The 12,970-nt window shown below is 43.6% G+C and overlaps 1 protein-coding gene across 2 annotated transcripts; it reads right to left on the reverse strand.

Annotated features, from left to right (window-relative positions):
- Positions 1–9,087: 9,087 nt before the first annotated feature.
- NRAS (NRAS proto-oncogene, GTPase) lies at positions 9,088–12,947 on the reverse strand. 2 transcript variants are annotated; one of them, XM_082494491.1, is made up of 5 exons: positions 12,778–12,947; positions 12,070–12,248; positions 11,440–11,599; positions 10,485–10,608; positions 9,088–9,798 (listed from the first exon to the last, which is right to left on the reverse strand). In XM_082494491.1, exons 1-4 carry the CDS (start codon positions 12,886–12,888, stop codon positions 10,489–10,491), a joined length of 570 nt encoding a protein of 189 aa, XP_082350617.1. In that variant the 5' UTR covers positions 12,889–12,947; the 3' UTR covers positions 9,088–9,798; positions 10,485–10,488. The 2 variants fall into 2 exon arrangements, with proteins under 2 accessions (XP_082350617.1, XP_082350616.1); XM_082494490.1 differs by lacking the exon at positions 9,088–9,798 and adding an exon at positions 9,967–10,185.
- Between the last annotated feature and the right edge of the window lie 23 nt (positions 12,948–12,970).

The following is a 12,970-nucleotide window of genomic DNA, read 5'->3' on the forward strand; positions in this document are numbered from 1 at the left end:
GCTAACTGACCGCACAACAGCCTAACACTAATTTTACTCCTTCCCCTTCCCTGTAATTAGACTCTCCCACTCTAAAAGGAGAACAGAGGTCAACTATAAGAGTATTTAAAGTGCAGCCACAAGCACTTGCACTGAAACAGGTGAAGCCAGGGCTCAAATTTAACTCTTTTTTTTTTTTTGTAGTTCGGTTTTCATTTTACATTTAGTAGCATTTCAGCTGTTGTCTGGCCAGATTGCTACTTCCCAGGACAGTTGCACCTTTCTAAAGTGGATTGTGGAAGTCAGTCTTTTAGGAGAGACTAAAACTGCTGTCTTCTGTGCTGAACAGCGGTTTAAAAGAAATCCCTAAGGCACAGGGCTGATGTTGTCATCAGCGCAGGAGCTGTGGATAGGTACAAATGACGTGCTCTCACCAACCAACATGCTATTCAGAGGAGATTTTTCCTGAGAGAAGGATCTACTGGAAAGACTGGCTTTTAGCAACAAGAGTTGCACAGATGTCCTCGCATCTTCCCAGCTGAATCGAACAACCAACCAACCAAACGGGAAAGTGCAAGGAGCTGTATTTTGTTCTTGAGCTTTTCAGGAACTGCCTTTATAAAAATGTGTATCATAATAGTCAGGTGATATTCAGTTCTGTATGTGGTGAGACATAACCAAGGCATATCTTACAGAGATCAGCACTTAGTACAATCCAAGGTGTGGCAAGAAACTCCTTCCTTAAACTTCAACCGGGGGGCTCGGATCCGGCAGAGCAGGGTATCAGTTTGGGAAGTGCGTCTCAGCTTGTTTTAAGTAGATTCTTTCTAGCCTACAGGCATTGAGAGCTGTACCCAGTCCTTTAGGGTCTCCTCAAACCTTCAGATCTCTCGCATGAAGTTGGAAAGCAGCTCTTATCTGAAGAAAACGACCAGAATTCACAGTGCCCTGCATGTTGCCAGGGTAACTCTGAGCTTCTGACTCAGCTTCCTGATGGGAAGCAGTAAGCCTGAACAGGTCAGGAGGATACAATAGTTTTGATTTGAAACAGAGTCTTTTTTCCTGTTTGTTTATACTTCACTTCTTGATGGAGTTGACAAACTGCACTGAAATCAGGACAAGTCAAGCAAAGCCTTCAGGCTACAGTCAGCACAGTCTTGCTGCTGATTTAAAGGGCAACTTTGGTCATAACATTGAGGGGGACAGGAAAACTAGCACCCCTGGAAAAGACAACGTGGTTTGGAATTGTATGTGCACATAATGGCTTCCTGTGCTATATTTTCTAGGAACAGGTATGAAAAGGCCTTGTCCCAGAAGGTGGCTGGAATAAGTGAAAGAGTTATTTGCATAATACATAGAGCTAGAAATAACAAGTCGCAGATTTTGTCCGTAGGTGCACGAGAAGCTTGTGGCACAACTAGTCTGTGAAGTCAGATGAGCTGAGACCAGGAGCAACAAGAAACTCCCTCTGAAAGATCACTATTTGATGTGCACAACTTCAAAACATGCTGCGTTACAATTAAGAAATTCTCCAGAATTTAGGGAGTTTTAGCCCCAGTTTCCAGATCTTCCCCAAGAATATAAATTGATTTCCTCCCTCAACATGAAGAGGTGCAGCCCATAGGGCAAAGCTGGGATGGTTACAGTCTTGATCTCTAATACCTGGTCTCCTCTCTCATGCTGATAGTAGTCTTCAGTTTCTCAATTATTCTTGTCCTTACTCATTCCCCAGTTTGTGAGCCCCCATACCACATTATTATTTAACTATTTCATTTAAGGTCAATAAAACCTGGCTCCTGCTTTTTTTGCTGTCCCACAGGGACTATATCTGCCCCTAACCTTTCTGCATATATCAAGATCTTGGGACTCACATCTGAAACCAAAAATAACCTTTAGGGTACAGAGGTCATCTTCCTCAAGAGGTCTCTTGATCCCCTAGCTTCTTAAATCACAGGGTCAACTTAGTTGGGTTCATGGTAGAAATATGAGTAAAGTTTGGATATGCTGTGCTAAAGTTAGAGCTACCTAAAGCCCCTCTGAACTCAAGTACTAAATACAAACGAGTCATCTTCCCACTTTTTCAGCTGGAGAGTTGAGTGTTTCACACCCAGAGGTTTCAGAGTGGCTCTAAAACCCCACACTTTTATCTCTGAGCTGCCTTCATTCCACCTAGGTCTAGTCAAAGGAAAATGGCCAAACATGCCAGAAATTTGGCAGCTTAAGGTATTTAGCAGGATCTTCCTCCAGTTCACCTCGCAGAGCAGCCGTGTGACAGGGGTGGCTGTCCAAACAGAAGCACAGGGGCAAGTTTTGCTAGAAAATGGTTTCCATTCCTGAAGAAGAAAAGTATTAACAGAGAGGGGGTAATGTGGAAACTCACAAGGTCACTCCTTGACGTGCCGTGCCTTTGACCAACAGCACTTTGCACCAACAGCCTCAGCAAGTTCTCTCCCCACTTTGCTTTTAGTCATTACCTACACAGATTTCTCTAGGGCTGTTTAAATCAGTCTCTTTTCCAGTAGGCAACAAAAGTCAGTCCTTAGTCCTTAAGGACCTTTAGTCCTTAAGATATGAAATAGTTCCTAGGAACAGATTGTCATAGATAACAATCACATTGGAGGAAAGCTTTCCTAATAAGCCAAGAAAACCCTTGCTTTTAAGCACCCATCTGTACTCATATTCTGAATCTCTCCTTTTGGAACAGACAGCGACTACTGCAGCTACACAGTGCAAGGAGTTTTATACATGTTACTAGGAGCCTATTCGTACGTTCCTTGCACAGAAAACAGATTGGACTATGGGTTCCAGGCCTGGCACAATGTCTTAGGAGAAACACGCTTAAAGCACACTTACTGTGTGGTCCAACACCATTTGCCTTATTGCAGGAGGAAAGCCAACGGGTAAGTATTTTAGAAGACGGAATTAAGTAAGAGGAGTTAGAGATCTGCGTACGGTCACAGGACCATGATCTCATTGCAATTACTGAGACATGGTGGGATAGCTCACATGACTGGAACACTGTCATGGAGGGCTATGTTCCCTTTAGGAAAGACAGGCCAGCAAGGCGAGGTGCTGGAGTCGCTCTTTAAGTGAGCGAGCGAGCAAGCAACTGGAATGAATCAAGCTCTGCCTGGGGCTGGATGAAGGTGGAGTTGAGAGCTTGTGGGTGAGGATTAAGGGGCAGGGTAACATGAGAGACACTGTTGCGGGTGTTTATTACAGGCCACCTGATCAGGATGGGGAAGTTGATGAGGCCTTCTACAGACAGGTGAGAATCGCCTCACAATCGCAGGCCTTGGTTTTCATGGGGGACTTCAACTGCCCTGATATCTGCTGGGAAGGCCACACAGCTGGTTACGTACAGTCCAGGAGGTTCCTCCAGTGCAGTGATGATAACTTTTTGACTCAGGTGGTGGAGCGGCCCACCAGGAGAGGTGTACTACTGGACATAATACTGACAAAAAAAGAGGGACTGGTGGAGGATGCTAAGGTCGGGGGCAGACTGGTTTGCAGTGATCATGAGAAGATAGAGTTCAGGATTAAGTGCAGTATGCACAAAATGACAAGTAGGGTTGAAACCTTAAACTTCAGGAGGGCTAATTTTGATTTCTTCAAGGAATTGCTCAGACAAATCCCATGGGAGAGGGCTCTGGAGGGCAAGGGGACTCAAGAGAGCTGGCTGCTATTTAAGCATCACTTCCTCCAAGCTCAGGATCGGTGCATCCCGAAGGGCAAAAAATCAGGCAAGGGAAGAAGGAGACCTGCGTGGCTAAGCATGGACCTTCTGAAAAAGCTCAGGTGTAAGAAGGGAGTTCACAGTAGGTGGAAGGAGGTGCTGACCACTTGGGATGAGTATAAGAATGCTGTCAGGGTATGCAGGGATAAAACAAGTAAAGCCAAGGCAGCCTTGGAATTGAACCTGGCAAGGGATGTCAAGGCCAAGAGGAAGGGTTGCTTTAAGTATATAGGAGGCAAATGGAAAACCAGGGAAAATGTGGGCCTGCTGTTGAATGAGACAGGTGCCGTGGTGACAGATGATGCAGAGAAGGTGGAGTTGCCGAATGCCTTCTTTGCTTCTGTCTTCACTGCTCGGGCCAGTCCTCGGGAGTCCCCGACTTTGCAGGTAACAGTGAAAGTCTGGCAGAAGCAAGACTTTCCCTTGGTTGATGAGGAACAAGTTAAAGTTCAGTTAGGTAAACTGGATATCCACAAGTCCATGGGGCCTGATAGGATGCACTCACGAGCGCTGAGGGAGCTGGCAGAAGTCATTGCTGGACTGCTCTCTATCATCTTTGAAAGGTCCTGGAGAACAGGTGAGGTGCCTGAGGACTGGAGGAAAGCCAATATCACTCCAGTCTTCAAAAAGGGCAAGAAGGATGACCCAGGAAACTACAGGCCGGTCAGCCTCACCTCCGTCCCTGGAAAGATGATGGAACAGCTTGTTCTGGGTGTCAAAGCATCTGGAAGAAAAGAAGGGTATCAGAAGTAGTCAACATGGATTCACCAAGGGGAAGTCATGTCTGATTAATCTGATAGCCTTCTATGATGGGGTGACTGGATGGGTGGATGAGGGGAGGGCAGTGGATGTTGTCTACCTTGACTTCAGCAAGGCTTTCGACACTGTCTCCCACATCATCCTCACAGGCAAGCTTAGGAAGTGTGGGTTAGATGAATGGACAGTGCAGTGGATTGAACAGTGGCTGGTAGATAGAACTCAGAGGGTTGTGGTTAGTGGTGCAGTCTAGTTGGAGGTCAGTAATGAGTGGTGTCCCTCAGGGGTCAGTACTGGGTCCAGTCCTGTTCAATATATTCATCAATGACCTGGATGAAAGGATAGAGTGTACCATCAGCAAGTTTGCTGATGACACAAGACTGGGAGGAGCGGCTGACACACCGGAAGGCTGTGACATGTGACCTGGACAGGCTGGAGAGTTGGGTGGAGAGAAACTTAATGAAATTCAACAAGGGCAAGTATAGGGTACTGCATCTGGGGAGGAATAACCCCATGCATCAGTACAGGTTACGGGCTGACCTCCCGGAGAGCAGCTCTGTGGAAAGGGACCTGGGAGTCATGGTGGACAACAACAGGCGGACAACAGGATGAGCACGAGCCAGCAATGTGCCCTGGTAGCCAAGAAGGCCAATGGCATCCTTGGGTGCATCAAGAAGAGTGGGGCCAGCAGGTCGAGGGAGGTCATCCTTCCTCTCTACTCTGCCCTGGTGAGGCCACAGCTGGAGTATTGTGTCCAGTTCTGGGCTCCCCAGTTCAAGGACAGGGAACTACTGGAGAGGGTCCAGCAAAGTGCTACAAAGATTAGGGGATAGGAACATCTCTCCTATGAGGAAAGGCTGAGGAACTTGGGTCTTTTTAGTCTAGAGAAAAGAAGACTGAGGGGGGGAATCTTATTAATGCTTACAAGTACTTAAAGGGGAGGGTGCCAGGGGGATGGGAACAGTCTTTTTTCAGTGGTGCCCAGAGACAGGACAAGAGGTAACGTGCACAAACTTGAATATAGGAAGTTCCATCTTAACATGAGGAGGAACTTCTTTCCTGTGAGGTTGGCAGAGCACTGGCACAGGCTGCCCAGAGAGGTGGGGGAGTCTCCCACTCTGGAGCCATTCCAAACCTGCCTGGATGCGGTCCTGTGCAACCTGCTGTAGGTGACCCTGCTCAGGCAGGGGGGTTGGACTGGATGATCTCCAGAGGTCCCTTCCAACCCTGACCATTCTGTGATTCTGTAACTTAAAAGCTTAAAGAGCATGATTTGGACACAACAATAACTTTATAGCTGATTTCACTCTTGGAATATCAAGTAAAGAAATTTCCACTTTTTTTGACTTAGGAAGCATCCATTCCAAGGGCAAAGTCAGCAAAGATATTATAAGGGACCCCCTGCAAATACAGAGACTCAACACTAACACAAGCTGCATGACGTGGCACAGATCAGTCTCTGGAACAAGCCTCTGGTACGTTTCAAAGCCACTCTCGTTGCTTATTCAATGCTATAGTGAACATACGTGATACAGCTGTTCATGCCACGTTACAGAAGTGACAATCTGAGTAAATCTAGATCCCACAGAGAAAGCAGATAGCATTGTGATAAGGTTTCTGTAAGCCAGCTGTGGATCCCATGCCCAGATCACTACTACAAAAGAAACAACCAAAGAATTCAAAGTTTATTCTTTAAAAAAAGTTATTTAAGAAGCAAAATAATTTACTTCAATTCAAACCAAAAGAGATGCATTATTGAAAGCAAATAATTATACAACATAACAAATTAGCCCTTGGATAAAAAGTCCAGATCCCAACAGTTCCCTACCATCCTGGAGGTTATACACAAACAGTCACGCGAGGCTTTGGGAGTAAAGGAGGACCACATACAGGAATTCAAACTTCCACTGCTCTCCTTCCCTCCGTAGGCCTGAAGTTGCTTGAAACCCAATTATACACCATTGAACTGTACTAAAATTATGATGGCTTAAGCATCGTGGTTACTATCCAAAGTCCTACTTTGCATAAGTAAAGAATAAAATTTGAGTGCTGCTGTTTGAACAAGACCATGGAGCGGGGACACTACCAGTACCAAGCCACAGAGTTACACTATCTCATTAAACAGCTGTTCTCTGTCCATAATAACAGAAACATTTCTTTCAGTTATTGGCATTTGTCATTTTTGAACAAGAGCTTTACCCTTTTTCAGTATTTTACCCCAAAGTTGTTTATACCTGTTCTTCCCAGTCAGGATAGTAAAGTCAGCTTAGCCCTAACACCACGTTTTGCTGTTAGCTCTAAATAACAACATTTGGACTAAATCTACAAAATCACCCTTTTCCAGAGATCTTGTCTTGTGCAAAAATTTCTGTGCTTATCTTCTAAATAATTTTCCCAAAAGTTCTTGGGGTTTTATCCTTCCACAGTTCTCTCTCAGTTGCCACCAAAATCAGGGTTCTCTTATATAGACAGCTGGAAACAAAGTACAACAATTTACTTCATACTCATGACTAGTTCAACAACCTGATTTTGTATCACTCACTAGATTTGAACCTAAAATAACAAAGCTGGGAGTACCACTTATGTAGGTCAGCTCTGCAGCATCCTAAAAGCTGATGCATCCTGTTCTATGGTTCCAAAGTTGAAATACATACTGACCTATCCTTACCAGCTCTTCTTCCTTTGTAAGATTTTTATGTAGTCCAAGAGAAAGGGAACACCAAAGAGAAAGTAGATGCATTTGCCAGTTCCCACACAATTCTGAGAATTCACAACTTTTGGAGTTACAGCTAGTACATTTTTAATGACAACTAGAACATGCCACACAGTGTAGAGAATTATGATGATGAATCTCCGTCCAAAAGAAGTAATTTTCCATACTTGGCCACACAACCTTCAAACATCAAATGCCAGCTGCAAAACATTTCCCATGCCCACAGGCAGTCATGCTCTGAACTCTGCAGTCCTGCTTGCCAGGAAAGAAACTCCTAAGTTTCCCAAATAATCAAAAAACATAACATCAACCCAGATGACAATATCTCACTGTTCAAACATATTGCAAACTCCACATTGCTGCCCTTCTAAAATGCTGAGTCTGTGTGACTAGATGTGTATCCCAAACGCTATCATTTTCCACACGTAATTTTATTAAGTGGACAACAGCGTGTCACGCATTTTTTTTAGAAGCGGACAGTCATCTCCTGCCACAGTGCTCAAAGAATGCTTTCACAAATAGCTTCTCTTCTTGCACCAAATAAAAGAAAAACGCTGCTTGCTGATTACAGACACAACAGCTTGCAGTGATGGTAATTCTGTCATGTTTAACTTGCAGGTATGAGATCATCTTCAAACGAACTCGACTCGAGTCACAGCCAATGCTATCTATAATGCTGCCCACCACTGTGTATGTTGCTGGAAAATAATGTTTTATGTAAAAATATCGTGGTTTTAATTCTTATCAGTGTCACATCAGTTAAGGGTAAAATAAATTGCAAGTAGTACTTATAACGATTATTACGGATAAAGAAAACGTGATTGATCCTCTTCATTCCAAGAACAGAATTAAGAATGTAAGTAATGAAGGAAGCAGTATTATTTCTTCTCTGAGTATTAACTGATTTCTAATTTCCATTTGAAATTGAGAACTCCAAAATAAGATGTAGAACCTGACACCAACAAACTGAAATTAAGCCTCTTGTGATTTCCCTGCTCATGCTGGTTCGGCAGACTGACTGAATGCTCCCTCTGTTGGCTGAAGGCTCATTACTCTCCCATCAGATAGTAACTGGGAACTCAGCTTTGCTGTGAGATACGCTGTCTGACCACATAACAGAATCCAGTAGCAAAAGCAGAACGAGGGAAGACCACAGTATTCCAAGGAACACTGGCAGGTTTTGCAACCATGACCACACTGGTACGTCCCAATTATATGAGATGACAATCTTTTGTTTTAGGAAGAAGTCACACAGCTTATGCAGTAACTCTCGTACTTTGAGGCTGTTAGAACAAGCCCAGAATTCCCATCAATATACCATACCCCTTCTGCATAGTCATCACACAACTCACTTCCTTCCTCATTTTACAAGGGTGCTGCAATCAGAAGCTAGCTCTGTTTTCTGTTACAGCTCATTGCCTTCTCCCCTCAGTCTGGACGTACTAAGTCCATGACCAACCGCACCAGATACAGTCAATCTGAAATCCCACACTCCTTCCCTGACAAGGAAACTCTCCAACTATATTTTACAGAGAGACGTTTTGAAGAGACTACGTCTAAAGTCTGGTGGTAAGAAAATAATTCAGAATAAAATAATTTGCAAGTTACAGACAGAGCTGAATAACAGCTGTCCAAACTAACTAACCTCCAGTTACTAGGTTAACTATTGAGAAGCTGCCCATAAATGTTGGCAGTTAATGTTAAAAATGAACAGCTGACTAATTTGGTCCAACTTGGAAAAGGAAGAGATCTGAATGCTGCAGAAAAACAATATAAACAGTTCCACCTACAAAGAAAGTAAAAAAAAGATGCAGTATGTCCCCCTCCCTAGTTCAAGAGTCTTACAAGTGCCTGCTGGATCTTCCAGCCTACAAATTCCTGGTTTAGTATCCTGTCAGGCAGAGATCACCCACACAAGACTTGCCTGCTGAATACAATGAGCTCCCAAGAAATTCCAGTCCTTGGGGTTTCCCTCAACCCAAGGGAACAGGGGACAACTTCAAATCTTCTTAGCAAACAGGCACTTAATTTAGGAAAGATATCTCCTTTTTATTACAGAAAGTGAAGATCGGGTAAGTGGTACTCCTGGCACAAAGGAGATGTTGCAAATATGCTGTGTGGGTACACAGACAGCAGATACCAATCTGATACGTGACAGGAGCATTCATGGTGGCAAAACCATTTCTGACATTACCTGCCAAGCAATGATTAGTGCCACTCCTCTGACAGCACTGTAAATCAGAATCCAATAGAAAGGGGACAAACATCACTTCTAGTTTTTACTCTAGAGGTAAAGTGTCATCTTTTTCACAGCATTTAGTCTCTCTAGTTCACTTTTCTTGGGACTGGTTTTCTTCTTTAACAAACCCAGATAACACAGCAAGAAAAGAAAACCAGTACACCAAGAGATGCGACTGCTCCGTTATCTGAGCAAGGAGGTAGACGCCATAGATGTTCTCTTCAGATGGAGCACAGAAAAGGACCTTGTGCTAATCAACTGGTACCAAAATTCTTGTCACTGGCACCAAAATACTGCAGGGCATCAGCATGAGACGCAATACAGTAGCATCAAGACTCGTCCAGCAGCTACATCTGAACCACGTATTCTTGGCATCTGGAACAGAAAGGCATCTCTAATTAGCTGCTATCCACCTTTGTGATAGATGTGCAGTGCAACAGTGTAGTACAAAGTCCTGAACTGGTCTACCTGTTTTTACAGTGATGAGCAACATCTTTTAGGTAACTGTTGAAAAGAATTTCACTCATTTGAGGAACTCATAAATTTCATTACTCGCATTATTTTATTTGGTTAATCTTCAAAAAGTGCATATTCCAGAGAAACACAGCCCAAGATAAGCCGTGCAGAAGTCAATCAATCATCAGCAAATGGCGACTGCAGAATTGTGCACACTCCTCTTTCTAGTTCAGGTGTTTCTTGTGTACAAGATGGAAATTACACATTCTCCAAACAGCCAAAATGGTTTCCCAAAGGAAGGAGACACTGACAAGAATGATACAGAAAAATCACACAATTACCAGTTCAGCGGAAATCCACAGTTTACAGCCAAAAGGTTGCTGTGAATAGAATTTCCTTTTTAAGCTTTGCTCTCTACTTAGAGAGGAAAAAAAAATTGTTGGAGAAGTAATTAATTGTAGGATCTAAATCCCTGGGTATCAGTGGGTTGTATAATAGGGAAAAACCCCACCTATAGCAGCAAGTATTTCTAAAACATACCAATATATCAACAACTGAGAGGCATACAAACAAGAAGCCAATGAAAAACTTAAATTACAGCTCACCTTATCACATCACAACGCAAGACAATCCCATACAGCCTTGATTCCCATCTTCATTGCTGTTGAGCTTTTTCATCCGGTACTGCCGGATCTCTCTCACCAGTGTGTAAAAAGCATCTTCCACACCCTGAATGCAAATGATCCAGGTAAAGTACTTTCTTTCCTGAAGCTTTTGAGATCACTGTTCTTTCCATCACAGGATCCCTTAATACATTTGAAAGACATACTTCTCCAGGAAGAGTAGTAGCCACCTTATCCCATAGTTCATAAGAGAAAGAAATCAGCACTTACGTCCAAAACTCTACACTTACACTCTTAACTCTTCCTCTGAGGCAAACATCCAGGGTAACAGCCGTTAAAAGAACCAAGGCAAATTGTAACTGTAGAGAGGTCCCAGGCAACAAACAACAAACTTCTTGACTAATCACCTCCATTTTAGAATTCTTAGAATTTTCTGTATACTGCTTAATAACTGCACACTTTCTGCTTCATTCCTCACCGATGTAGGTAGAACACAGGCTGACTGGACAGAGCCACATATTCGATGCTGCTCTGAAGAGTTCTATTAGTCCAGTCTGAGGAATTCTTCCTATAAACATAATCTCCTAATTGACCTTCATTAAGAAGCCAAAAAACCCGAACAAGTCTGGGATGACTAACCGCACAGTCTGACCACTTCTCAGCAAGAGCAGATGAAGCTCTCTTCTTCTTACAAATATGACCCATTTGAAAGTATGTCAATAAAAGTCTGAAGCGATTTTTGTACCAGCCGAGCCCAGTGACAAAAACAGAACTCTTTCAAGCTAAGACTGAGTGGGGAAATCAAAAGCTAAAAATTGCAAATGGATTAAAAAACGCTTACTCCTGTAGATATGAAAAAAAGTACATGGGAAAAATGTTAGACCATTTTGTACTTAGCATACAGGAAGAAGTCAGACCCAGAATGTCAGCATCTTACCTGTCTTGTTTTGGCAGATGTCTCTATGAAGGGGATTCCATAGCTTTTTGCTAATTCTTGAGCCTGTTTTGTGTCTACTGTTCTTGTGGGCAAATCACACTTATTCCCAACTAGCACCATTGGCACATCATCTGAATCTTTCACTCTCTTGATCTGTTCTCTTTAAAAAGACAAATAAAAAATAAGTTAGGAACCATTTTCTAAATATAAAAGCTGGTTTAGTTTACTTCAGTATTCAAACCACCTTGTGCTACAAAAATATATATTAAAGATGGACAGGATCTCAGGGGTTCTAACCTACAGCAGTACGTCTAATAACTTTGCACACTTCATCTTCTAGTCTATGTATAACTCCACTCTGATGTGTGTTTGCCGCCTTATCCATTTTCTTAGAGATCACGTTCTGTACACTCTAAATATCATTTGATTAACACAACAACACAGATAACTGTCCCACTCTTGACTGACTAATAACGTATAGACACAGAACACAGATAAGCTTGAAAAACTTTCTGAAAGAAGTGGGAGAGTTAATATTTGTCTATTATTTAGTCTTCACGGGGTGTAACAGCAAATTGGTCTAATGCTTTTTCCAGTCTTCCCTCCCTGTGGTGAAGACCCAAGTCATACCTGTAAAGGTTAATATCAGCGAACGATTTACTGTTGTTAATGGCAAAAACACAGAGGAATCCTTCACCAGTTCTCATGTACTGATCACGCATGGCACTATATTCTTCCTGTCCCGCAGTGTCCAGAATGTCTAACAAGCACGTCTCACCATCAATAACAACCTGCTTTCTATACGAATCCTGCAAAATACACAAGCGAATTTTAGATTAGAGAAAAACATTGTACTGGTACTTTCCACCACAGGCATTATCAAGGAAAAATAAAAATAACAAAAAAGAAGAGCATGATTGAGAGGAGCTTTTCCAGGCCCCGGCAACAAAAAAATACTGGTACCTAAACCGATCAACATTTGAAATGTTACTCTAAGCCCCCTCAACCTTTCTTACAAAAAAGAAAGGCCACGTTCTTCATAAGGAATTCCTCAACTGCTAGACAGAAAAAAAATACCATAAATACCACCACTACAACGCCATGACTAGAACCTATAGTCTACGTGACTTTTTTTGCAGCCATTGTTGGCTGCCCACACTCTGCTTTGGAGAGCAACGAGCAGAACACGTGAAGAGTCTTTGGAAGAGCTTTCCCCGAATATCTTGTCCTGTGCCCCGCGGTCTCGCATCTGGCCTTTGAAGCAAAACTAACCGACAGCAGGCCCCCGTTCGGATCCGCACAGAACTCCCGTCCCGCACCTCCGCCGCCCCAGCTCACCTCTATAGTGGGGTCGTACTCGTCCACGAAGTGGTTCTGGATGAGCTGGATGGTCAGCGCGCTCTTCCCAACGCCGCCGGCCCCCACCACCACCAGCTTGTACTCGGTCATGGCCCCCGCGGCCTCGGGCGGAGCGTGGCGCAGCCCCCGCCCGCCGCTCCCGCCGCACACCCGTCCCAGCGCCTTCCGGCTT

This window comes from Vanellus vanellus (assembly GCF_965231255.1).
Source record: "Vanellus vanellus genome assembly, chromosome: 23".
NCBI lineage: Eukaryota > Metazoa > Chordata > Aves > Charadriiformes > Charadriidae > Vanellus > Vanellus vanellus.

Bases quoted from the DNA above. Each gene is read 5' to 3' on its own strand.
- NRAS (XM_082494491.1), bottom strand. From the start codon at position 12,888: ATGACCGAGTACAAGCTGGTGGTGGTGGGGGCCGGCGGCGTTGGGAAG. The intron at 12,249-12,777 runs GTGAGCTGGGGC...TGTATTTTGCAG, and splicing joins AGTACGACCCCACTATAGAG to GATTCGTATAGAAAGCAGGT. The intron at 11,600-12,069 runs GTATGACTTGGG...GTCTTTTTAAAG, and splicing joins GCTGATATTAACCTTTACAG to AGAACAGATCAAGAGAGTGA.